The 24,523-nt window shown below is 42.0% G+C and overlaps 2 protein-coding genes across 2 annotated transcripts in view; one reads left to right on the top strand and one right to left on the bottom strand.

The window, feature by feature from the left end:
- The window catches only part of LOC122506255 (octopamine receptor beta-1R-like), an 848,536-nt gene that overhangs the window by 49,860 nt on the left and 774,153 nt on the right, over nt 1–24,523 (bottom strand). The window lies entirely within an intron of this gene.
- LOC122506254 lies at nt 2,533–9,156 on the top strand. Its single transcript, XM_043618342.1, has 2 exons — nt 2,533–3,131; nt 3,470–9,156. Exon 2 carries the CDS (start codon nt 3,499–3,501, stop codon nt 8,719–8,721), a length of 5,223 nt encoding a protein of 1,740 aa, XP_043474277.1. The 5' UTR covers nt 2,533–3,131; nt 3,470–3,498; the 3' UTR covers nt 8,722–9,156.

A 24,523-nucleotide genomic window follows, 5' to 3' on the forward strand; every position in this document is an offset into this window, starting at 1 on the left:
ACTTAGTGAACTGAAAAAAGCAGGCAAAAGATTAAAAACAGGCAAGGCGCCTGGAATCGATGGGATAAGTAACGAGATCCTAAAGTTGGTAATCGACACTTCACCCCAGATTCTGCTTCGATGCTTTAATCTTTGCCTTGAGAGAGGAGAGTTCTTCCGCGACTGGAAGCGACAGAGGTTAGTCCTCCTAAGGAAAGGTGAAAAACCTCTAGATAAGGTTTCATCGTACAGGCCTATATGCCTGCTAGATACGATGGGTAAACTTCTAGAGGATATGGTCCTCCAGAGAATGCAGGGCCACTTGACCGAAGAGAATCGTCTATCCGATTACCAATTTGGTTTCCGTAAAGGCAAGTCCACAGTTGATGCCATCCAGGCAGTTGTGGACATAGCCAAAGCAGGAAAAAACAAATTGGGACCTGGGAAAAAGAAGAGCTTCTGCGCGTTGGTAGCAATTGACATACGCAACGCGTTTAATTCCGCAAGATGGAAAGATCTCATCGAGTCGATGGAAAAGAAAAACATGCCGCCCTACTTGTTGCGGATAATGGATAATTATCTTAGCGACAGGTGGGTTATATATGAGGGAGACACCTGCACTCTCAGGGAAGAGATGCAGTGTGGGGCTCCTCAAGGCTCGAGGGTGGGTCCATTTGTATGGAATGTATCTTACGATGATTTTCTGCGAATGGATCTGCCCGAAGGTGCGATGATCATCGGCTTTGCGGACGACGCGTTGTTCGTGTGCACTGCCGAGAGTGAGGAGGCTCTTGGGACATTGGTGAACGAATGTCTGCGACTAGCAAAAAGCTGGCTGGATACCAGAGGTCTTGAAATGGCCCTGGAAAAGACCGAGGCACTGCTAGTCACAGACAGACGTGGTTATGAGCTCCCACGAATCGTGATAGACGGATTCGAGGTCAAGTGGAGTAAACAAATTAAATACCTTGGTGTGGAGTTGGATGGAAGGTTAAACTTCCACCACCACATGGCTACGGCGTCGAATAAGGCGATCGAGTGTGCGGCTAATCTTTCACGGTTAATGCCAAATGTTGGCGGACCCCGTGAACAAAAAAGAAGACTGGTGGCGAGTGTCGCCCACGCTAAAATGCTCTATGCAGCACCAGCGTGGGCCCCATCCCTGAGGAGTAAAAGATGTGTTACCATCTGTGAAAAGATACTGTCGGCGCAGAGATCGATAACAACGCGTATCATCTCTGCATATAAGACGGTATCTACGAGTGCTGTGCAGGTCCTTGCAAGTGTCCCGCCAGCAGATCTCTTGGCGAGGGAAAGGGAAGAAATGTTTCTCTTTTCTAAAGAAAGCAGTTCCTGGGATGAGGAATTAAGACCAAGCAAGGGCCTGATCCGCAAAGAAGCGAGGCACAGGCTCATAGAAAGATGGCAGGAAAGATGGGATGGTGAGGGAAAAGGTCGATGGACCTATCGCCTTATCCCGGCACTCGCCACCTGGATAAATAGGAAACACGGTCAGGTTTCCTATTATTTGACTCAGGCGCTCACAGGTCACGGGTGTTTTAACTCGTACCTGTGTCGCTTTAAATTACGCGAGAACGAGGTGTGTGCATATTGCCAGTTCCCTGAGGACAACGCGGAGCACACCCTCTTCTCATGCAAAAAATGGGACTTGGAGAGGCGGGCCATGTTCGAAGGTGTAAACAGTCAAGTTACACCGGAGAATATGGTATCGCTGATGACCCAGTCGGAAGAGAATTGGCGGCAAGTCGAGAACTTCATAATCTCGGTTATGTCGAGGAAGGATCTCGACGGCCGCCAAAAAGCGTAATTTAAACAGCTTTTAATTTGTTTGTTTGTTTTTTATTAATTTATTTTGTGATTTATTTGTCCCTATACATTTTTTTTAATTTGTTTTGTTTTTTTTATTCATCTTTGTACAATTTTATGTTTTCAATGTTTTATACGCGTTTATTTTTATTTTTTTTTATATATCCGTTTATAATTTTATCTTTTGACTTTTTAAACTTCTTAAAATTTTTGTTTTTTATTGTTGTTGTGCTGTTAGTTCCGCTTTTATATTGAAATAGTTTTAAATTTTTTAACTATTGACGCAGGAGAACCGCAGACACAGAACAAAGTCGCAGCAGCGATAGAGTTGGAGCGCCTCCCTCGAAGGCTAAAGTCTTACGACAGTTCCGAGGGAGGGTAAAGGGCTCCAAAAGAAGGGTTACGGGTTTTAGTGGGTCGGGCTGGTAGTAGGTCGCCAGTTTATTAAATTTATTATAACATTTATTTATTTATCCTTTTTTTTTAAATTCCCTTTTTTTTTATTTTACCAACCCCACATAACCTTGGAGTGCGGAATCCAAGGTATCTGTAAACAGATTTCCCAAAATTCCCTAAGAAAAAAAAAAAAAAAAAAAAATAATAATAATAATAATAATAATAATAATAATAATAATAATAATAATAATAATAATAATAATAATAATAATAATAATAATAATAATAATAATAATAATAATAATAATAATAATAATAATTGTTTGAGATTTTCAATATATATTTTGTTTTCGCCTGTGAGATAGCTTTCAGTTATACTCGCATGTTTTTAAATTTTGCTCAAATTGACTATGCGCAGTTTCTCCCTTTTTTTCTATATAAAATGAGTCTTGATGTGACTAACCTGTTCTTACGTCGAAAATGTGCTCTCAAAATATTGAAATTATATCCGTAAATTTAAATTGAATCTTTGCTTACATTTCAACTAAATATATTCTACAATGTTTACAATTAAAATTAAAATAGTGTATATAATAAATTTTTTATTATGGTGAAAATAAATGGTAGTTTAATTAAAAGAAAGTTCATTAATTCAAAACACGTTCCAAAGTGATATGTGATTAAAATAGAATTAACAACAATAATCTAAACAACAAAATTTCAAATAACTAAACATTTTTTGGTCCTTCGAGCCGGATTATTTTTCTGGAATTTTTTACTTTTGGAACTTATTACAACATAACGTGAATCAACCCACAAAAAAAAAGTATGATAACGACTATAACCTAGTGTCTTCAAGCTTGTGTTCCTGTGTTTTCATCAGCTGATTTAATTTATAAGTATAAAATAAATAATTTCAGTATTATGACGTAAGTAAATTTACTTATAATTACATAGCTAATTCAAAGCTAAATAAACATTTCCTAATTTGAATTGCTTGATACTTAAATTAATACTTGATTTGATAGAATGCTTATTATTTGTCTTAATTCAACTTAACCAGAGTAAACCCTTAACTATCACCTTGTAAGTGTGTCCCATTGTTCGAGGGGAATAGTAGAGTACTCTTATGCAACGTGACACTTCCAAAGCTTCCAAGGTTTAGATTTCGCAACAAACTAATGCTCAAATGTTAAATTTATTTTAACGAAACTAATACTAATTTCATCTTTCTATCAAATTACTTACTATTTGAATTTTCTTTAAGCTTATCATCTTAACCGCTCTTTCAAAAGAATGGAAATGAAAAAACAGGAACGACTTTCAAACCTTATTAAACAACATCATCAAAAAATAGCACAATCTTCTCGAGCGAAGGAATCTCCTTTACCTTATCTGGAATCTAAGCTGGAACTCCTGAATACTTATTGGAAAGACTTTTATGAGAATCATTGGAAAATAGTTGACGACCCTACTTATGCAGACACGGTCTACGTGAAAGAGTCCAAATTCGATGAACTAGAAGAAGATTATGCCTCAACTAAAGCAATCATTATTCGAGAGATTACCAAGCTTTCAACAAAAACAATTCACGTTACTGACACCCGAGGTAATAAATTTTCTGACTCTAATTTCAAACATCTTCCAAATTTATCTCTTCCAAAATTTTCAGGTAATCAACTTGAATGGGAAACCTTTCGAGATTTATTTAAAGCCATGGTTGATCAAACTAACATTACGGACGTTCAAAAGTTTTACTACTTAAAATCATCCTTAACCGGTAAAGCGGCGGAACGTATTAAGAATCTTCCAGTAAATAATGCGAATTATAATGAAGCATGGTCGATGTTAGTCAGAAGGTTTGATAATAATCGGATTCTCTTAGCTGCACATATGCGCAAATTACTATCTTGTCCAGTTGCATCTTCAAGGTCGGTTGATGAGATACTACGGCTCTTAGATGCAACCAATGAATCAATTCGAGCCTTTACAAATATTGGTAGACCTGTCGAATTGTGGGACGATTGGTTTGTTCACATCCTTGTCAATAAATTAGATCCTTCTACCCGTGAAGAATGGGAATCATCCCAAAAGGAATCTGAAGAATTTCCTCTTTACGAGGAGCTTTCTACCTTCCTTGAGCACACAGTTAGAGCCTTGGAAGCGTCAAACCCTATTGATACCCCAAGTACTACAAATAACAATATAAAATCAAAATCAAAGTCACGCTCTCCCGTCAAAGGAAAACCCTCACAGGTTTCAGTAAACGTATCTCAGAGTGAACCTCAATCAATCTCTAAATGCTGTACACTTTGCCAAGGTCAGCACTTTATATCGTATTGTTCTCAATTCAAAAAGTTAAAAGTTGCTGAACGAAGTAGTAAGATCCAATCCTTAGGACTCTGCTACAACTGTCTAAGAGGCAACCACAAACTTAATGATTGCCCTTCAACTAAAAGATGTTTTGTGTGCTCAGGCAAACATCATACATTCCTTCATGATGTTCTGCAGCACAATTCATCACCGAGTGTGCAATCATCTAACCCTACATCATCTACAACCACCGATCAAATTGGTTGTCATACATCCTATCTAACTAATCATCTCTCCAACCCCAGTGCCCAACAGCCAAGGGGTATCTTTGCTACAGCCTATATTAAACTCACTTCGCCAAATGAAAAATCCATCATCGTGAAAGGTTTTCTTGATTCTGGTTCAGAACGCTCATTGATAACAGAACGAGTAGTTCAATTGCTGAAACTTCAAAAAAATAAATGTGATGTTAGTCTGAAAGGTATTGGAAATTCTTCATTAGGTTCATCGAATTATAATGTTAATCTTTGGTTAAAATCACCTAAAGATTCTACCTTTCAATTACCTTTAAATGCTCTCGTTATGAAGTCTCTTGTACAAATCATACCTAAAGACAAACCTGAGCATAAAGAATGGTCCCATCTTAAAGATTTGGATCTTGCAGATCCTAATTATTCCACAAATGAAATAGTTGACTGTGTGGTTGGTGTTGATTTACTTGGACATACTCTACGTCCGGGATTAAGACAAGGTCCTCTTAATAGCCCCACAGGTGTTTTAACGACCTTCGGTTGGATCATATTCGGTAATTCTTCATCGCAACAAACTATTTCTCAAACTTGTGCTTCTACTTTCCAAATTGAAGAAACAGATTCTTTAAACCTTCAACTTCGCAGATTCTGGGAAATTGAAGAACTTCCTAAACAAACCTTTCTTACTAACGAGGAGATGAAATGTGAAGAAATCTTTGAAAATACCCATTACAGAGACCAATCTGGTCGTTACGTTGTCCGCCTGCCTTTACAAAAATCAGCTGATCATTTAGGTCAATCAAGAGAGCAAGTAGTCTCCATGTTTCTAAGATCAGAAAAACAACAATCTAAAAATCTAATCACCAAGTCCAAATACAACTCTTTTATGCAAGAATACATTGATCTCAACCATATGAGACCGGTATCAGATGAAGACCAATCTCTTCCGAATCAGAACTACTTACCACATCATGTCATCACAAAATCCCCTGATCCATCTTCTGCCATCAGGGTCGTATTCAATGGTTCGTTTCTCACTATATCAGGACTATCTCTAAATGATATCCTCTACCCCGGACAGAAATTACAAGCCGCAATTTGGTTAATCATTACAAAATGGAGGCTGTGGAAATTTGTCTTCACCGCTGACATTGTAAAGATGTTTCGGCAAATTAAAATTGATTCCCCAGATTGCAACTTACTAAGAATTGTTTGGAGACCTGATCCAAGTCAACCCCTCATGGACTATTGTTTAACAACAGTAACGTACGGGACAAGATCAGCTCCATTTCTAGCCATAAGAGTTCTCAACCAATTAGCATCTGATGAAAAAGATCATTTTCCGTTAGGTTCTGACGCTCTTCTAAATAACACTTATGTGGATGACATATTTTCTGGAGGAGATTCTGTTGAAGCTGCAATCCAAGTTAGAAATGAACTGATCAACATTTTAGCTTCGGCAGGCATCACTCTAAGTAAATGGGCTGCAAACATTGACGAATTAATTCCTGACAATAATAAAGAAACGGAAGAAAGTAGTAAGCAATTTAATTTTGAAAATTCAGTTACGACCTTAGGATTACACTGGAATCCTCTTTCTGATGAATTTCATTATAAAGTGACCTCCTTTTCTCAATCCAAACCAACAAAACGTGTTGTAGCCTCAGAGATCGCAAAACTGTTTGATCCCCTAGGTTGGTTAGCACCCTTTCTTCTAAAAGCTAAACTATTATTGCAAGACTGTTGGTTAGCTGGCTCTAACTGGGATGAGATATTACCTAATCATCTTCAAATTGAATGGAACTTATTTAAAGATCAATTCCAACAACTAAATTTTATTAAAATCCCTAGGTGGGTTTGCACTGACTCTAACACTTTAGGGTGGGAGTTACATGGATTTTCAGATGCATCAGAGAGAGCTTACTCTGCTGCACTCTACCTAGTAAACCGTACCGATAATAGACCTGCTAACTCTAATTTACTTATGGCCAAAACCAAGCTAGCCCCTGTTAAAGTCATTAGTCTACCCAAATTAGAATTAAGCGCTGCCACTCTACTAGCTAAATTAGTATCAATTGTGAAAGAAAATCTAATGTTGTCGTCAAAACAAATCTTTTACTGGTCAGACTCTCAGATCGTGCTTTCATGGCTCCAAGGTCACCCTTCAAGGTGGAAACCATTTGTTGCCAATAGAGTGAGTGAAATTCACTCGTTGTCGGAAAATTCGCAGTGGAAACATGTACCTTCCAAGGATAATCCAGCAGACTGTGCTACGAGAGGTTATTCAGTTAAAGATCTTCTTAATTCATCATTATGGTGGAACGGCCCATGCTGGTTGCTTAGAGATTCACAAAATTGGCCAATTAACGTTCAAACGGCCAATTCTGATACTGAACTTGAGGTGCGCTCCAAATTTCTTGTAAAAAATGATGAAATTGACGTCAACATCATTCAAAATAGAGAAAATGTAGATCTGCTATCTAGATTTTCTTCCGTAGCTAAATTACTCAGAGTAACATCCTATTGTCGTCGATTCATTTCAAGATGTAAAAATCGAAATTGTATTTTTGAACCTTATCTTACGGCTGACGAATTGCGAGACAGTCTTTCAATTTGGATTAAAATAGTTCAAAAACAGCATTTTCAAGAAGTAATAGACCTACTCAGTGAAAGTAAATCACTCTCGAAAAGAAACTCAAGTTTGGTAAAATTAACCCCATTTCTAGATAATCAAAATATAATGAGGGTCGGAGGTCGTATTCAAAACTCTTTTCTCACTTATGACGAAAAACACCCTGTTATTTTGCCAAAGGGCAACAAACTTTCTGAACTGATTGTTATTCAAGCACATCATGACACTCTTCATGGAGGTCAGCAGCTTACATTGAGTAAAGTTCTTAGGAAATTTTGGATTATTAGTTCTAAAACCCTAATCAACAAAATTATTAGAAGCTGTGTCAAATGTTTCCGTTTCCGCGCTAATTTTCAAACACAACTGATGGGCCAATTACCAAACGAAAGGATTAATGTTTCGAAACCATTCTCGTTTACTGGCCTTGACTACGCTGGGCCATTCTACATCTTATCTTCCAAAGGTAGAGGGATTAAATCCTATAAAGGATATGTTTGCCTGTTTGTTTGTTTATGTTCTAGAGCTATTCACCTGGAATTGGTTTCCGATTACGAGACAAAAAGTTTTCTTGCCGCCTTTAAGAGATTCACCTCACGCAGAGGTGTTTGTACAAAATTATGGAGTGACAACGCCCGCAACTTTATTGGAGCCGCACGAGAACTTCGACAACTGTTCATTGGAGCCACTGAAATATTCACTACCGTGGCTGAAGAATTAGCAAAACAAGAAACAACTTGGTCATTCATACCACCTCACTCTCCCCATTTCGGAGGAATATGGGAAGCAGGAATTAAATCTGTGAAGCACCACCTTCGCCGTGTTGTAGGAGAAACCAGAATGACTTTTGAGGAACTCTCTACAGTTTTGTGCCAAATTGAAGCCTGTTTAAATTCTAGGCCCTTATATCCCAACACTGCCGATGCTAACTCAATTTCTGCTATCACTCCAGGTCACATTCTAACTGGTGGACCCATAGTTTCTGTTCCTGAGCCTACACTATCCGATTTAAATGACCATCCCGTTGATCGCTGGAAGTTAATTACCAAAATGAGGGATGATTTTTGGAACCGTTGGTCTTGTGAATACCTCTCTCATCTTCAACAACGATCGAAATGGTTGTTTGAAACAAACGCAGTGAAAATCGGAGATGTAGTGCTGATCAAGGAAGATAATCTTCCACCTACGAGATGGAGTCTTGGAAAAATTTTACAACTGCACCCAGGAAAAGATGGACTATCTAGAGTCGCTACTATTAAAACACAAAATTCAATTTTAAAAAGATCTTTTTCTAAATTAGCTGTTCTTCCCATTAAACAAATGTAACGTAAAATCGAATTAAAATAAAGTAACTTGTTTTGCATTCATTCATGAATGCACCCGGGCAGAATGTTTGAGATTTTCAATATATATTTTGTTTTCGCCTGTGAGATAGCTTTCAGTTATACTCGCATGTTTTTAAATTTTGCTCAAATTGACTATGCGCAGTTTCTCCCTTTTTTTCTATATAAAATGAGTCTTGATGTGACTAACCTGTTCTTACGTCGAAAATGTGCTCTCAAAATATTGAAATTATATCCGTAAATTTAAATTGAATCTTTGCTTACATTTCAACTAAATATATTCTACAATGTTTACAATTAAAATTAAAATAGTGTATATAATAAATTTTTTATTATGGTGAAAATAAATGGTAGTTTAATTAAAAGAAAGTTCATTAATTCAAAACACGTTCCAAAGTGATATGTGATTAAAATAGAATTAACAACAATAATCTAAACAACAAAATTTCAAATAACTAAACAATAATAATAATAATAATAATAATAATAATAATAATAATAATAATAATAATAATAATAATCCCCGCCGATGGTTGTCCACTACCGAACATCATCGATGTCTTTGACGTACTGGGAGAAGCGGATCCACTGCCAAATATCATTGATTTCTTTGATGTGCTGTGAGAAGTGGATCCACTGCCAAACATCATTGATTTCTTTGATGGGCTGGGAGAAGTGGGTCCGCTGCCAGACATGATTGATTTCTTTGATGAGTTGGGAGAAGTGGGTTCGCTGCCAGACACGACTGGCATCTTGGATATGTTCGGTAGACCTTGCCGTGGTGGCGGGGCTTTTCACTAAAGGACAACCAACAGGGTGGTTCCCTGATTTTAAAACCAAAAGAAATGAATGAAATGGATAAAGAATCACATAAATTACTCCAAGTGGGTACCTCGAAAGAGGGTAATCCCACCACCGATTCTGATCGGGTGCAAGCCTCGATAGTCGGTGCAGATGGCTCCAGGGATTTTGGAGGGAGCCAAATAGATAGCCAGGTGACATGCTACGAATCAAATGTCGCAAATCAGTTCCTGGCTATTCCGGGAATTTTTAAAAGCTTGCGCCAAGGATTCAAGCGACAAAAAAACGTCGGTCGTGACATCCAGGATGGCGTGACGGTTTTGGAAAATGCGTTCGATATAATATGTAAGAATTTACGTTTTATCCCCGAGCCTTTCAAAGACCAAGAGCCGCAATTTCCAACTGTGGAAACTCCACGGCAGACGAAGAGTGTTATTGCAACCCGGGATAGCGCGGCTGCAGGCGCAACTAAGACGAAAAAGGTTAATAAGCGCCCTAGGGAAGGAGTAAGCCCGGATGTGAGTCCAAAACGAGCGACTCAAAGTGAAAAGAGGATTAAGCGAAAGGATGCTCCACAGCTTAATCCTGAGTCGCTAGTTGAAGCAAAAGGATCGTCCTCAAGTAGTCCTAGTAAGACGTATGCCGATACCGTCTTGAAAGACGGAGCGGACATTGAGGATGACTTTAAGGTTGTTGGAGAAAGAAAGAAACGGGCTCCAGGAAGAAAGACCAAAGGCGAGAAAAAAGAGCTCACGAAGCCCCCTTCGAAACTCAGGTCCACGGAAGCTGTGAAGATCACGGCAAGAGACCTAAAGTTTTACGAGGGTATCTTGCCGCTGATAAAAGAAAAGGTTAAACCTGAAGATACAGGCACCGTGGTACAGAAAATCAGGAGAACTTTTAAACAGGAAGTTCTCCTGATAGTGAAAAAGGGTGGAGAGACCTTAAAATTTGCGAAAAGTCTGTCCTTGGCCCTGCATGGCAAGGCCGAGGTCATACCTCTTGTAAATAAGAGGTCTCTAGAAATCAGAGACCTGGATGAAGCCACTACAGAGAGTGAGGTGACTTCAGCATTGGAAGAAAAGCTGGGCAAGTCCGACCTGCCTATAGAGTGCAAATTACTGCCGCGCTACAAAGGAACTAAGGTTGCTCTAATCCGCTTGGCAGAAGCAGAAAGTGACATTCTGCTTAAACTTGGCCGAATCAAAATCGGCTGGATAAATGCTCAAATTCGCGAGCATGTTGCAGTAGCTAGGTGCCAAAAGTGCTTAGCCTATGGACACTCTACCCGAACGTGCAAAGGCCCCGACAGAAGTAAAAACTGTCGGAGATGCGGCGGAGAGGGACACCTCGCGAAAAGCTGTAAAGTGAAGCCGAAGTGCCTTACGTGCTTGGACCTGGGGAAGCCAGAGACGGATCACGATTCCGGAAAGAGAGCCTGCCCGGTTTACAGAGAAGAACTGCAAAAGATTAAAAGGGCAAATCCTTAAAATTTTTGCAGGTCAACCTGCATACAAGTAAGGATGCACAGTTGCTCCTAATGCAAACAGCAAGGGAAAATGAGGTCGATATCCTGTTCTGCAGTGAGCAGTATCAAGGAAGCGACCTCGCCCCTTGGTATCAGGATAAGGCAAAGAGAGCCGCCATAAAGCTGTGCAACCCAGAATTGCGGGTTGACAAGTTTCTGGAGACGAGCAGTGGGTTCGTGTGGATAGAGGTGGCTAATATACGTATGTATAGCTGCTACTTCTCACCCAACGACCCACTGACAAACTTCGAAGCCAATATCGAAGACCTAGAAGCGAGCCTCACAGAATCCAGGCTGGATGTCATCATCACTGGTGATTTTAACGCAAAGTCGCCAGAGTGGGGTGAGACGAGACTCGACAAGAGAGGAATTCGTATTGGAGAAATGATCTCCAGAAACGACTTATTGGCAGTAAACCGAGGCAATACATGGACTTTTAGACGAGGTGCGATCGGATCAATTATAGATCTAACAATCGCATCGTCTAAACTTTTTAGCCGCATAACCGACTGGCGGGTCTCTAAGGAATATACCGCAAGTGACCACCAGTATATTGAGTTCTCAGTCTCGATAGGAGACACACGAGCAGGAAAAAGACAGGATGCTCCTAGTCGCAAAACCTCCTCGTGGAATATGAAGAGACTCGACAAGGAAAAGTTCGGCCGGTCCCTAAGAGAAGCCCTTTTAATTGAGGACTTGGGCTGGGTGAAGAGGCCGAAAAGTCTAAATGGAGAGGTGCGAGCGGTGCGAAATATAATCTTCACCGCTTGCAATGCGTCGATGCCACGTCGCAAAGGAGCCTTTCCAAGGAAAAAATCCTTGCACTGGTGGTCAGAAAAGCTGGCCTCCTTGAGAAAGGAATGCCTCAAAGCAAGAAGGACATACACCCGATCTAAGGGAGATCCCTTGCTGAAAGAGGCTTTCAAGGAGGCGAAAAAGAACCTCAAGAAAGAGATCCGTAAGTCGCGACGCCGTAGCTGGAAGGACCTAATCGAGGAAGTCGACAAGGACCCATGGGGTCTGGCTTTTAAAATCGTGACTAAGAAATTAGTGACGAGGCAAAAGACCCCCGGCCTGGACAATCCCGATTGGGTCAGAAAGATAATAAGTTCTTTGTTTCCTCCTGCGGAGCCATACCTTAGAAGGGACTGGAGTTTTTGCAAAGTCGAAGAGGAAGAACTCTTCACACTTAGTGAACTGCAAAAAGCAGGCAAAAGATTGAAAACAGGCAAGGCGCCTGGAATCGATGGGATAAGTAACGAGATTCTAAAGTTGGTAATCGACACTTCACCCCAGATTCTGCTTCGATGCTTCAATCTTTGCCTTGAGAGAGGAGAGTTCTTCCGCAACTGGAAGCGACAGAGGTTAGTCCTCCTAAGGAAAGGAGAAAAACCTCTAGATAAGGTTTCATCGTACAGGCCTATATGCCTGCTAGATACGATGGGTAAACTTCTAGAGGATATGGTTCTGCAGAGAATGCAAAGCCACTTGACCGAAGAGAATCGTCTATCCGATCACCAATTTGGTTTCCGTAAAGGCAAGTCCACGGTTGATGCCATCCAGGCAGTTGTGGACATAGCCAAAGCAGGAAAAAACAAATTGGGACCTGGGAAAAAGAAGAGCTTCTGCGCGTTGGTAGCAATTGACATACGCAACGCGTTTAATTCCGCAAGATGGAAAGATCTCATCGAGTCGATGGAAAAGAAAAACATTCCGCCCTACTTGTTGCGGATAATGGATAATTATCTTAGCGACAGGTAGGTTATATATGAGGGAGACACCTGCACTCTCAAGGAAGAGATGCAGCGTGGGGCTCCTCAAGGCTCGAGGGTGGGTCCATTTGTATGAAATGTATCTTACGATGATTTTCTGCGAATGGATCTGCCCGAAGGTGCGGTGATCATCGGCTTTGCGGACGACGCGTTATTCGTGTGCACTGCCGAAAGTGAGGAGGCTCTTGGGACATTGGTGAACGAATGTCTGCGACTAGCTAAAAGCTGGCTGGATACCAGAGGTCTTGAAATGGCCCTGGAAAAGACCGAGGCACTGCTGGTCACAGACAGACGTGGTTATGAGCTCCCACGAATCGTGATAGACGGATTTGAGGTCAAGTGGAGTAAGCAAATTAAATATCTTGGTGTGGAGTTAGATGGAAGGTTAAACTTCCACCACCACATGGCTACGGCGTCAAATAAGGCGATCGAGTGTGCGGCTAATCTTTCACGGCTAATGCCAAATGTTGGCGGACCCCGTGAACAAAAAAGAAGACTGGTGGCGAGTGTCGCCCACGCTAAAATGCTCTATGCAGCACCAGCGTGGGCCCCATCCCTGAGGAGTAAAAGATGTGTGACCATCTGTGAAAAGATACTGTCTGCGCAGAGATCGATAACAACGCGTATCATCTCTGCATATAAGACGGTATCTACGAGTGCTGTGCAGGTCCTTGCAAGTGTCCCGCCAGCAGATCTTTTGGCGAGGGAAAGGGAGGAAATGTTTCTCTTTTCTAAAGAAAGCAGTTCCTTGAATGAGGAATTAAGACCAAGCAAGGGCCTAATCCGCAAAGAAGCGAGGCACAGGCTCATAGAAAGATGGCAAGAAAGATGGGATGGTGAGGAAAAAGGTCGATGGACTTATCGCCTTATCCCGGCACTCGCCACCTGGATAAATAGGAAACACGGTCAGGTTTCCTATTACTTGACTCAGGCGTTCACAGGTCACGGGTGTTTTAACTCGTACCTGTGTCGCTTTAAATTACGCGAGAACGAGGTGTGTGCATATTGCCAGTTCCCTGAGGACAACGCGGAGCACACCCTCTTCTCATGCAAGAAATGGGACTTGGAGAGGCGGGCCATGTTCGAAGGTGTAAACAGTCAAGTTACACCGGAGAACATGGTATCGCTGATGACCCAGTCAGAGGAGAATTGGCGGCAAGTCGAGAACTTCATAATCTCGGTTATGTCGAGGAAGGATCTCCAAGAACGATTTATTAGTTGTAAACCGGGGAAAAACATGGACGTTTAGACGAGGTGCGATCGGATCGATAATAGATCTAACGATAGCATCGTCTAATATATTTAGCCGCATAAGCGACTGGCGGGTCTCTGAGGAATATACAGCAAGTGACCACCAGTACATTGAGTTCTCAGTCTCAATGGGAGACACACGAGGAGGAAAGAGACAGGAAGCTCCTAGTCGCAAAACCTTCTCGTGGAACATTAAGAAACTCGACAAGGAGAAGTTCAGCCGGTCCCTAAAAGAATCTATCTTAATTGAGGATTCTGGTTGGGTGAGGAGGCCGAAAAGTCTAAATGGAGAGGTGCGAGCGGTGCGAAATATAATCGTCACCGCTTGCAATGCGTCGATGCCACGTCGCAAAGGCGCCTTTCCAAGGAAAAAATCCTTGCACTGGTGGTCAGAAAAACTGTCCTCCTTGAGAAAGGAATGCCTCAAAGCAAGAAGGACATATACCCGTTCTAAGGGAGATCCCTTGCTGAAAGAGGCTTTCAAGGAGGCGAAAAAGGACCTCAAGAAAGAGATCCGCAAGTCGCGACGCCGTAGCTGGAAGGACCTAATCGAGGAGGTCGATAAGGACCCATGGGGTCTGGCTTTTAAAATCGTAACTAAGAAATTAGTGACGAGGCAAAAGACCCCCGGCCTGGACAATCCCGATTGGGTCAGAAAGATAATAAGTTCTTTGTTTCCTCCTGCAGAACCATACCTTAGAAGGGACTGGAGTTTTTGCAAAGTCGAAGAGGAAGAACTCTTCACACTTAGTGAACTGCAAAAAGCAGGCAAAAGATTAAAAACAGGCAAGGCGCCTGGAATCGATGGGATAAGTAACGAGATCCTAAAGTTGGTAATCGACACTTCACCCCAGATTCTGCTTCGATGCTTCAATCTTTGCCTTGAGAGAGGAGAGTTCTTCCGCGACTGGAAGCGACAGAGGTTAGTCCTCCTAAGGAAAGGTGAAAAACCTCTAGATAAGGTTTCATCGTACAGGCCTATATGCCTGCTAGATACGATGGGTAAACTTCTAGAGGATATGGTTCTCCAGAGAATGCAGGGCCACTTGACCGAAGAGAATCGTCTATCTGATTATTAATTTGGTTTCCGTAAAGGCAAGTCCACAGTTGATGCCATCCAGGCAGTTGTGGACATAGCCAAAGCAGGAAAAAACAAATTGGGACCTGGGAAAAAGAAGAGCTTCTGCGCGTTGGTAGCAATTGACATACGCAACGCGTTTAATTCCGCAAGATGGAAAGATCTCATCGAGTCGATGGAAAAGAAAAACATGCCGCCCTACTTGTTGCGGATAATGGATAATTATCTTAGCGACAGGTGGGTTATATATGAGGGAGACACCTGCACTCTCAGGGAAGAGATGCAGCGTGGGGCTCCTCAAGGCTCGAGGGTGGGTCCATTTGTATGGAATGTATCTTACGATGATTTTCTGCGAATGGATCTGCCCGAAGGTGCGATGATCATCGGCTTTGCGGACGACGCGTTGTTCGTGTGCACTGCCGAGAGTGAGGAGGCTCTTGGGACATTGGTGAACGAATGTCTGCGACTAGCAAAAAGCTGGCTGGATACCAGAGGTCTTGAAATGGCCCTGGAAAAGACCGAGGCACTGCTAGTCACAGACAGACGTGGTTATGAGCTCCCACGAATCGTGATAGACGGATTCGAGGTCAAGTGGAGTAAACAAATTAAATACCTTGGTGTGGAGTTGGATGGAAGGTTAAACTTCCACCACCACATGGCTACGGCGTCGAATAAGGCGATCGAGTGTGCGGCTAATCTTTCACGGTTAATGCCAAATGTTGGCGGACCCCGTGAACAAAAAAGAAGACTGGTGGCGAGTGTCGCCCACGCTAAAATGCTCTATGCAGCACCAGCGTGGGCCCCATCCCTGAGGAGTAAAAGATGTGTTACCATCTGTGAAAAGATACTGTCGGCGCAGAGATCGATAACAACGCGTATCATCTCTGCATATAAGACGGTATCTACGAGTGCTGTGCAGGTCCTTGCAAGTGTCCCGCCAGCAGATCTCTTGGCGAGGGAAAGGGAAGAAATGTTTCTCTTTTCTAAAGAAAGCAGTTCCTGGGATGAGGAATTAAGACCAAGCAAGGGCCTGATCCGCAAAGAAGCGAGGCACAGGCTCATAGAAAGATGGCAGGAAAGATGGGATGGTGAGGGAAAAGGTCGATGGACCTATCGCCTTATCCCGGCACTCGCCACCTGGATAAATAGGAAACACGGTCAGGTTTCCTATTATTTGACTCAGGCGCTCACAGGTCACGGGTGTTTTAACTCGTACCTGTGTCGCTTTAAATTACGCGAGAACGAGGTGTGTGCATATTGCCAGTTCCCTGAGGACAACGCGGAGCACACCCTCTTCTCATGCAAAAAATGGGACTTGGAGAGGCGGGCCATGTTCGAAGGTGTAAACAGTCAAGTTACACCGGAGAATATGGTATCGCTGATGACCCAGTCGGAAGAGAATTGGCGGCAAGTCGAGAACTTCATAATCTCGGTTATGTCGAGGAAGGATCTCGACGGCCGCCAAAAAGCGTAATTTAAACAGCTTTTAATTTGTTTGTTTGTTTTTTATTAATTTATTTTGTGATTTATTTGTCCCTATACATTTTTTTTAATTTGTTTTGTTTTCTTTATTCATCTTTGTACAATTTTATGTTTTCAATATTTTATACGCGTTTATTTTTATTTTTTTTTATATATCCGTTTATAATTTTATCTTTTGACTTTTTAAACTTCTTAAAATTTTTGTTTTTTATTGTTGTTGTGCTGTTAATTCCGCTTTTATATTGAAATAGTTTTAAATTTTTTAACTATTGACGCAGGAGAACCGCAGACACAGAACAAAGTCGCAGCAGCGATAGAGTTGGAGCGCCTCCCTCGAAGGCTAAAGTCTTACGACAGTTCCGAGGGAGGGTAAAGGGCTCCAAAGAAGGGTTACGGGTTTTAGTGGGTCGGGCTGGTAGTAGGTCGCCAGTTTATTAAATTTATTATAACATTTATTTATCCTTTTTTTAAATTCCCTTTTTTTTTTATTTTACCAACCCCACATAACCTTGGAGTGCGGAATCCAAGGTATCTGTAAACAGATTTCCCAAATTCCCTAAGCAAAAAAAAAAAAAAAATAATAATAATAATAATAATAATAATATAATAATATAATAATAATAATAATAATAATAATATAATAATAATAATAATAATAATAATAATAATAATAATAATAATAATAATAATAATAATAATAATAATAATAATAATAATAATAATAATAATAATAATAATAATAATAATAATAATAATAATATAATAATAATAATAATAATAATAATAATAATAATAATAATAATAATAATAATAATAATAATCCCCGCCGATGGTTGTCCACTACCGAACATCATCGATGTCTTTGATGTGCTGGGAGAAGTGGATGCTTATCCACTGCCAGACATGATTGACATCATGGATATGTTCGGTAGACCTTGCCGTGGTGGCGGGGCTTTTCACTAAAGGGCAACCAACAGGGTGGTTCCCTGATTCTAAAACCAAAAAAAATGAATGAAATGGATAAAGATTCAAATAAATTACTCCAAGCGGGTACCTCAAATGAGGGTAATCCCGTCACCGATTCTGATCGGGTTCAAGCCCCGGTAGTCGGTGCAGACGGCTCCAAGGATTTGGAGGGAGCCAAATAAAAAATTCTGAGGATGTGGGACTTAGCAGATTCGAAGAAAATGTTTTAGAACAGGTCGATCTGATCCCAATAATACTGGATAGTATGTGGCGTGCTTGCAAAAGCAAAAAAACATTAGCAAGGATGTTAAGGATGGAATGGTGGCAATGGAGAAGGTGCACGAGGTGCTTTGCAGAAACCTGCGATTTATACCTAAGCCCTTCATTAGCCCAAGCAAACCAAGGTCGAATCCTGAAACTCCTAGATCGATGTCGCACGCCACATCCAGCGAGAGCAAGTCCATCGACCCAAGGAAGCGCCCTAGAGAGTTTGAAGGTCCGGAGACTGATTCTTCTGTGACCACTCCCAAGGGTAAGAGGGTTAAGAGCAAGGAGACCAAGGCAAACCCTACTGTTATGGAGACGGAGGTGAGTAAGGCTGCTTCGGCCAGGGTTGCTTCTTATTCGGAGGCAACTGTGGCAAATAAGCCTGAAAACGAAAAAGACTTTGAAACTGTCTCCAATAGGAAACGGGAGGCCCGTAAGAAAAAGGCCTTGAAGAAAGCGGAGGAGAGGGAGCGACTTCAGAAGCGCCCCCCCAAAATTAGAACAACGGAGGCAATAAAAATTGTGGCCCGGAATCCAGAGACCTACCATGATCTCATAAAACTGGCAACAACTTCGGTAAAGCCAGAGGAAACTGGAACAGAGATTGTGAAAATTAGGAGAACTCTTAAAAAAGAGGTTCTTGTTGTTGTGAAAAAGGGGGGTGAAACTTCAAAGTTCGCTCAGAATCTTACCTCCGTTCTTCTGGACAAGGCCGAGGTTACGGCTCTTGTCAGTAAAAAGACCCTCGAAATTCGGGATCTTGTCGAAACAACTTTAGAGGAGGACGTTTTAACCGTCTTAAAGCAGAAGTTGCAAAAGCCCGAATTAGAGGTGACTTGCCGACTTCTGACACGTTTTGGTGGTACGAAAGTGGCACTAGTACGCTTGAATGAAACGGACAGCGAGAGTCTGCTTAAGCTGGGCAAAGTGCGTATTGGCTGGATAAATGCATCCATCCGAACGCACTTAGAAGTGACAAGATGTCAAAAGTGCCTAGCCTATGGACACGTGACCCGAATTTGCAAGGGCCCCGACAGAACAAAAAACTGTCGGAGATGCGGCGAAGCGGGACACTTCTCCAAAAAGTGTACTAATGACAAGCCAAAGTGCATAACGTGTACAGATTTGGGAAAAACGGAAGTCAACCATATCCCTGGAAGAATTTCCTGCCCGGTTTACAAGGAGGAACTGGAGAAACTTAAAAGGGCAAATCCTTAAAGCTCCTTCAAGTCAACCTGCATACAAGTAAGGATGCACAGGTGCTCCTGATGCAAACAGCTAGGGAAAATGAGGTGGATATCCTGTTCTGCAGTGAGCAGTATCAAGGAAGCGACCTCGCACCTTGGTATCAGGATAAGGCGAAGAGAGCCGCCATCAAGCTGTGCAACCCAGAATTGCGGGTTGACAAGTTCTTGGAGACAAGCAGCGGGTTTGTGTGGATAGAGGTGGCTAACATACGTATGTATAGCTGCTACTTCTCACCCAACGACCCGCTGACCACCTTCGAAGCCAATATAGAAGACCTAGAATCGAGCCTCATAGAATCCAAGCTGGATGTCATCATCACTGGCGATTTTAATGCAAAGTCGCCAGAGTGGGGTGAGACGAGGCTCGACAAGAGAGGAATTCTGATTGGAGAAATGATCTCCAAGAACGATTTATTAGTTGTAAACCGGGGAAAAACATGGACGTTTAGACGAGGTGCGATCGGATCGATAATAGATCTAACGATAGCATCGTCTAATATATTTAGCCGCATAAGCGACTGGCGGGTCTCTGAGGAATATACAGCAAGTGACCACCAGTACATTGAGTTCTCAGTCTCAATGGGAGACACACGAGGAGGAAAGAGACAGGAAGCTCCTAGTCGCAAAACCTTCTCGTGGAACATTAAGAAACTCGACAAGGAGAAGTTCAGCCGGTCCCTAAAAGAATCTATCTTAATTGAGGATTCTGGTTGGGTGAGGAGGCCGAAAAGTCTAAATGGAGAGGTGCGAGCGGTGCGAAATATAATCGTCACCGCTTGCAATGCGTCGATGCCACGTCGCAAAGGCGCCTTTCCAAGGAAAAAATCCTTGCACTGGTGGTCAGAAAAACTGTCCTCCTTGAGAAAGGAATGCCTCAAAGCAAGAAGGACATATACCCGTTCTAAGGGAGATCCCTTGCTGAAAGAGGCTTTCAAGGAGGCGAAAAAGGACCTCAAGAAAGAGATCCGCAAGTCGCGACGCCGTAGCTGGAAGGACCTAATCGAGGAGGTCGATAAGGACCCATGGGGTCTGGCTTTTAAAATCGTAACTAAGAAATTAGTGACGAGGCAAAAGACCCCCGGCCTGGACAATCCCGATTGGGTCAGAAAGATAATAAGTTCTTTGTTTCCTCCTGCAGAACCATACCTTAGAAGGGACTGGAGTTTTTGCAAAGTCGAAGAGGAAGAACTCTTCACACTTAGTGAACTGAAAAAAGCAGGCAAAAGATTAAAAACAGGCAAGGCGCCTGGAATCGATGGGATAAGTAACGAGATCCTAAAGTTGGTAATCGACACTTCACCCCAGATTCTGCTTCGATGCTTCAATCTTTGCCTTGAGAGAGGAGAGTTCTTCCGCGACTGGAAGCGACAGAGGTTAGTCCTCCTAAGGAAAGGTGAAAAACCTCTAGATAAGGTTTCATCGTACAGGCCTATATGCCTGCTAGATACGATGGGTAAACTTCTAGAGGATATGGTTCTCCAGAGAATGCAGGGCCACTTGACCGAAGAGAATCGTCTATCTGATTATTAATTTGGTTTCCGTAAAGGCAAGTCCACAGTTGATGCCATCCAGGCAGTTGTGGACATAGCCAAAGCAGGAAAAAAACAAATTGGGACCTGGGAAAAAGAAGAGCTTCTGCGCGTTGGTAGCAATTGACATACGCAACGCGTTTAATTCCGCAAGATGGAAAGATCTCATCGAGTCGATGGAAAAGAAAACATGCCGCCCTACTTGTTGCGGATAATGGATAATTATCTTAGCGACAGGTGGGTTATATATGAGGGAGACACCTGCACTCTCAGGGAAGAGATGCAGCGTGGGGCTCCTCAAGGCTCGAGGGTGGGTCCATTTGTATGGAATGTATCTTACGATGATTTTCTGCGAATGGATCTGCCCGAAGGTGCGATGATCATCGGCTTTGCGGACGACGCGTTGTTCGTGTGCACTGCCGAGAGTGAGGAGGCTCTTGGGACATTGGTGAACGAATGTCTGCGACTAGCAAAAAGCTGGCTGGATACCAGAGGTCTTGAAATGGCCCTGGAAAAGACCGAGGCACTGCTAGTCACAGACAGACGTGGTTATGAGCTCCCACGAATCGTGATAGACGGATTCGAGGTCAAGTGGAGGTAAACAAATTAAATACCTTGGTGTGGAGTTGGATGGAAGGTTAAACTTCCACCACCACATGGCTACGGCGTCGAATAAGGCGATCGAGTGTGCGGCTAATCTTTCACGGTTAATGCCAAAATGTTGGCGGACCCCGTGAACAAAAAAGAAGACTGGTGGCGAGTGTCGCCCACGCTAAAATGCTCTATGCAGCACCAGCGTGGGCCCCATCCCTGAGGAGTAAAAGATGTGTTACCATCTGTGAAAAGATACTGTCGGCGCAGAGATCGATAACAACGCGTATCATCTCTGCATATAAGACGGTATCTACGAGTGCTGTGCAGGTCCTTGCAAGTGTCCCGCCAGCAGATCTCTTGGCGAGGGAAAGGGAAAAAATGTTTCTCTTTTCTAAAGAAAGCAGTTCCTGGGATGAGGAATTAAGACCAAGCAAGGGCCTGATCCGCAAAGAAGCGAGGCACAGGCTCATAGAAAGATGGCAGGAAAGATGGGATGGTGAGGGAAAAGGTCGATGGACCTATCGCCTTATCCCGGCACTCGCCACCTGGATAAATAGGAAACACGGTCAGGTTTCCTATTATTTGACTCAGGCGCTCACAGGTCACGGGTGTTTTAACTCGTACCTGTGTCGCTTTAAATTACGCGAGAACGAGGTGTGTGCATATTGCCAGTTCCCTGAGGACAACGCGGAGCACACCCTCTTCTCATGCAAAAAATGGGACTTGGAGAGGCGGGCCATGTTCGAAGGTGTAAACAGTCAAGTTACACCGGAGAATATGGTATCGCTGATGACCCAGTCGGAAGAGAATTGGCGGCAAGTCGAGAACTTCATAATCTCGGTTATGTCGAGGAAGGATCTCGACGGCCGCCAAAAAGCGTAATTTAAACAGCTTTTAATTTGTTTGTTTGTTTTTTATTAATTTATTTTGTGATTTATTTGTCCCTATACATTTTTTTAATTTGTTTTGTTTTTTCATTCATCTTTGTACAATTTTATGTTTTCAATATTTTATACGCGTTTATTTTTATTTTTTTTTATATATCCGTTTATAATTTTATCTTTTGACTTTTAAACTTCTTAAAATTTTTGTTTTTTATTGTTGTTGTGCTGTTAATTCCGCTTTTATATTGAAATAGTTTTTAAATTTTTTAACTATTGACGCAGGAGAACCGCAGACACAGAACAAAGTCGCAGCAGCGATAGAGTTGGAGCGCCTCCCTCGAAGGCTAAAGTCTTACGACAGTTCCGAGGGAGGGTAAAGGGCTCTAAAAGAAGGGTTACGGGTTTTAGTGGGTCGGGCTGGTAGTAGGTCGCCAGTTTATTAAATTTATTATAACATTTATTTATTTATCCTTTTTTTTAAATTCCCTTTTTTTTTATTTTACCAACCCCACATAACCTTGGAGTGCGGAATCCAAGGTATCTGTAAACAGATTTCCCAAAATTCCCTAAGCAAAAAAAAAAAAAAAAAAAAAAAAAAAAAATAATAATAATAATAATAATAATAATAATAATAATAATAATAATAATAATAATAATAATAATAATAATAATAATAATAATAATAATAATAATAATATAATAATAATAATATAATAATAATAATAATAATAATAATAATAATAATATAATAATAATAATAATATAATAATAATAATAATAATAATAATAATAATAATAATAATAATAATAATAATAATAATAATAATAATAATAATAATAATAACAATAATAATAATAATAATAATAATAATAATAATAATAATAATAATAATAATAATAATAATAATAATAATAATAATAATAATAATAATAATAATAATAATAATAATAATAATAATAGTCCGACGATATGGAGGTACGCAGATGGCGATTCTGCGTCTGCCAGACTTGGACGCGGAATTGCTGCTTAAGACCGGTCGTATTAAGATCGGCTGGGTGAACTGCAGAGTCCGGGCCAGAGTTGAAGTGGACAGATGCTTTACATGCCTCTGTTACGGACACCTGGCACGAGGCTGCAGTGGCCCAGACAGAAGAAACGCTTGTTGGAAGTGTGGTGGTTTGGACCACAAAAGCAAGTCGTGTAAGGGTTCTGCTCGTTGCATGACTTGCTCCGACAAGGGGTCGAAGGAAGTAAACCACCTTCCAGGAAGCAGGGCTTGCCCAGTTTATTGGGGAATCCTGTCAGAGTTAAAATCTAAAATTCGGGGTACTTCAGGTTAACCTCGGAAAAGGAAGAGCCGCGCTGGACCTTCTGATGCAGACTGCTAGACAGAGGAAGGCTGATATACTGATCTTCAGTGAGCAGTGTAGAAAGCCAGAATTCTCTGTCTGGTTCCAGGACGCATCGGGAAGGTCCGGAATACAAGTGTGTAACCCGGACATCGTTATTGGTGATTTCCTGGAGACAGATAAGGGCTTTGTTTGGGTAGAGGTGGCGGGTGTTCGTATCTACAGCTGCTACTTCTCCCCAAACGACCCCCTTAAAAAGTTCGATGCCGAGATTCGCTCTCTTGAAGAAAGCATAAGAGCTTTCGACGGGGATGTCCTCATTGCGGGGGATTTCAATAGTAAGTCCCCCGAGTGGGGAGAGACCCGTCAGGACAGGAGGGGAATCTTGGTCACCGATATGGTCTCTGCGAATGACCTGGTGGTGATGAACCGGGGAAAAGAGCTCACTTTTAGGCGGGGAGCGTCAGGGTCAATTCTTGACCTGACATTTGCAACTCCCCACCTGGCCCGTAGAATCAGAAATTGGAAGGTATTGGATCAGGTGACCATGAGCGACCACCAGTACATTGAGTTTTCAGTCTCCGAGGAGAATATGGGAGGGTACAATTGCCCACAAAAGGACAAAAAGAAACCCTCCTGGAACCTTAGGAGACTTGATAGGGAGAAGTTGGTAAAGTCCCTGGCCGAAGCTTGCCTCATCAAGAGGTCCAGCTGGCAAAAGGAGCCAACTTCTGCAAAGGGTATAGCGCGAGAGGCGAGGCAGATTATAGCGGATGCTTGCAACTGCTCCATGCCTCGCCGGCGCCAAACAAAAGCTAGGAAGGGTGCTCTGTACTGGTGGAGCGATGAATTAGCCCGCTTAAGGAGAGAATGCAATGCAGCGAGGAGGAAATATACCCACTCGAAGGGAGACCTCACGCTGCAAGAAGATTGGCATAAAGCCAGGCGAATCTTCAAGCGGGCTATAAGGAGTAGCCAACGAAAGTGCTGGAAGGACCTAATCGGGAAGACCGAGAATGATCCATGGGGTTTGGCG

The sequence above is a fragment of the Leptopilina heterotoma genome, unplaced genomic scaffold (genome assembly GCF_015476425.1).
Source record: "Leptopilina heterotoma isolate Lh14 unplaced genomic scaffold, ASM1547642v1 Lhet_40, whole genome shotgun sequence".
Lineage (NCBI taxonomy): Eukaryota > Metazoa > Arthropoda > Insecta > Hymenoptera > Figitidae > Leptopilina > Leptopilina heterotoma.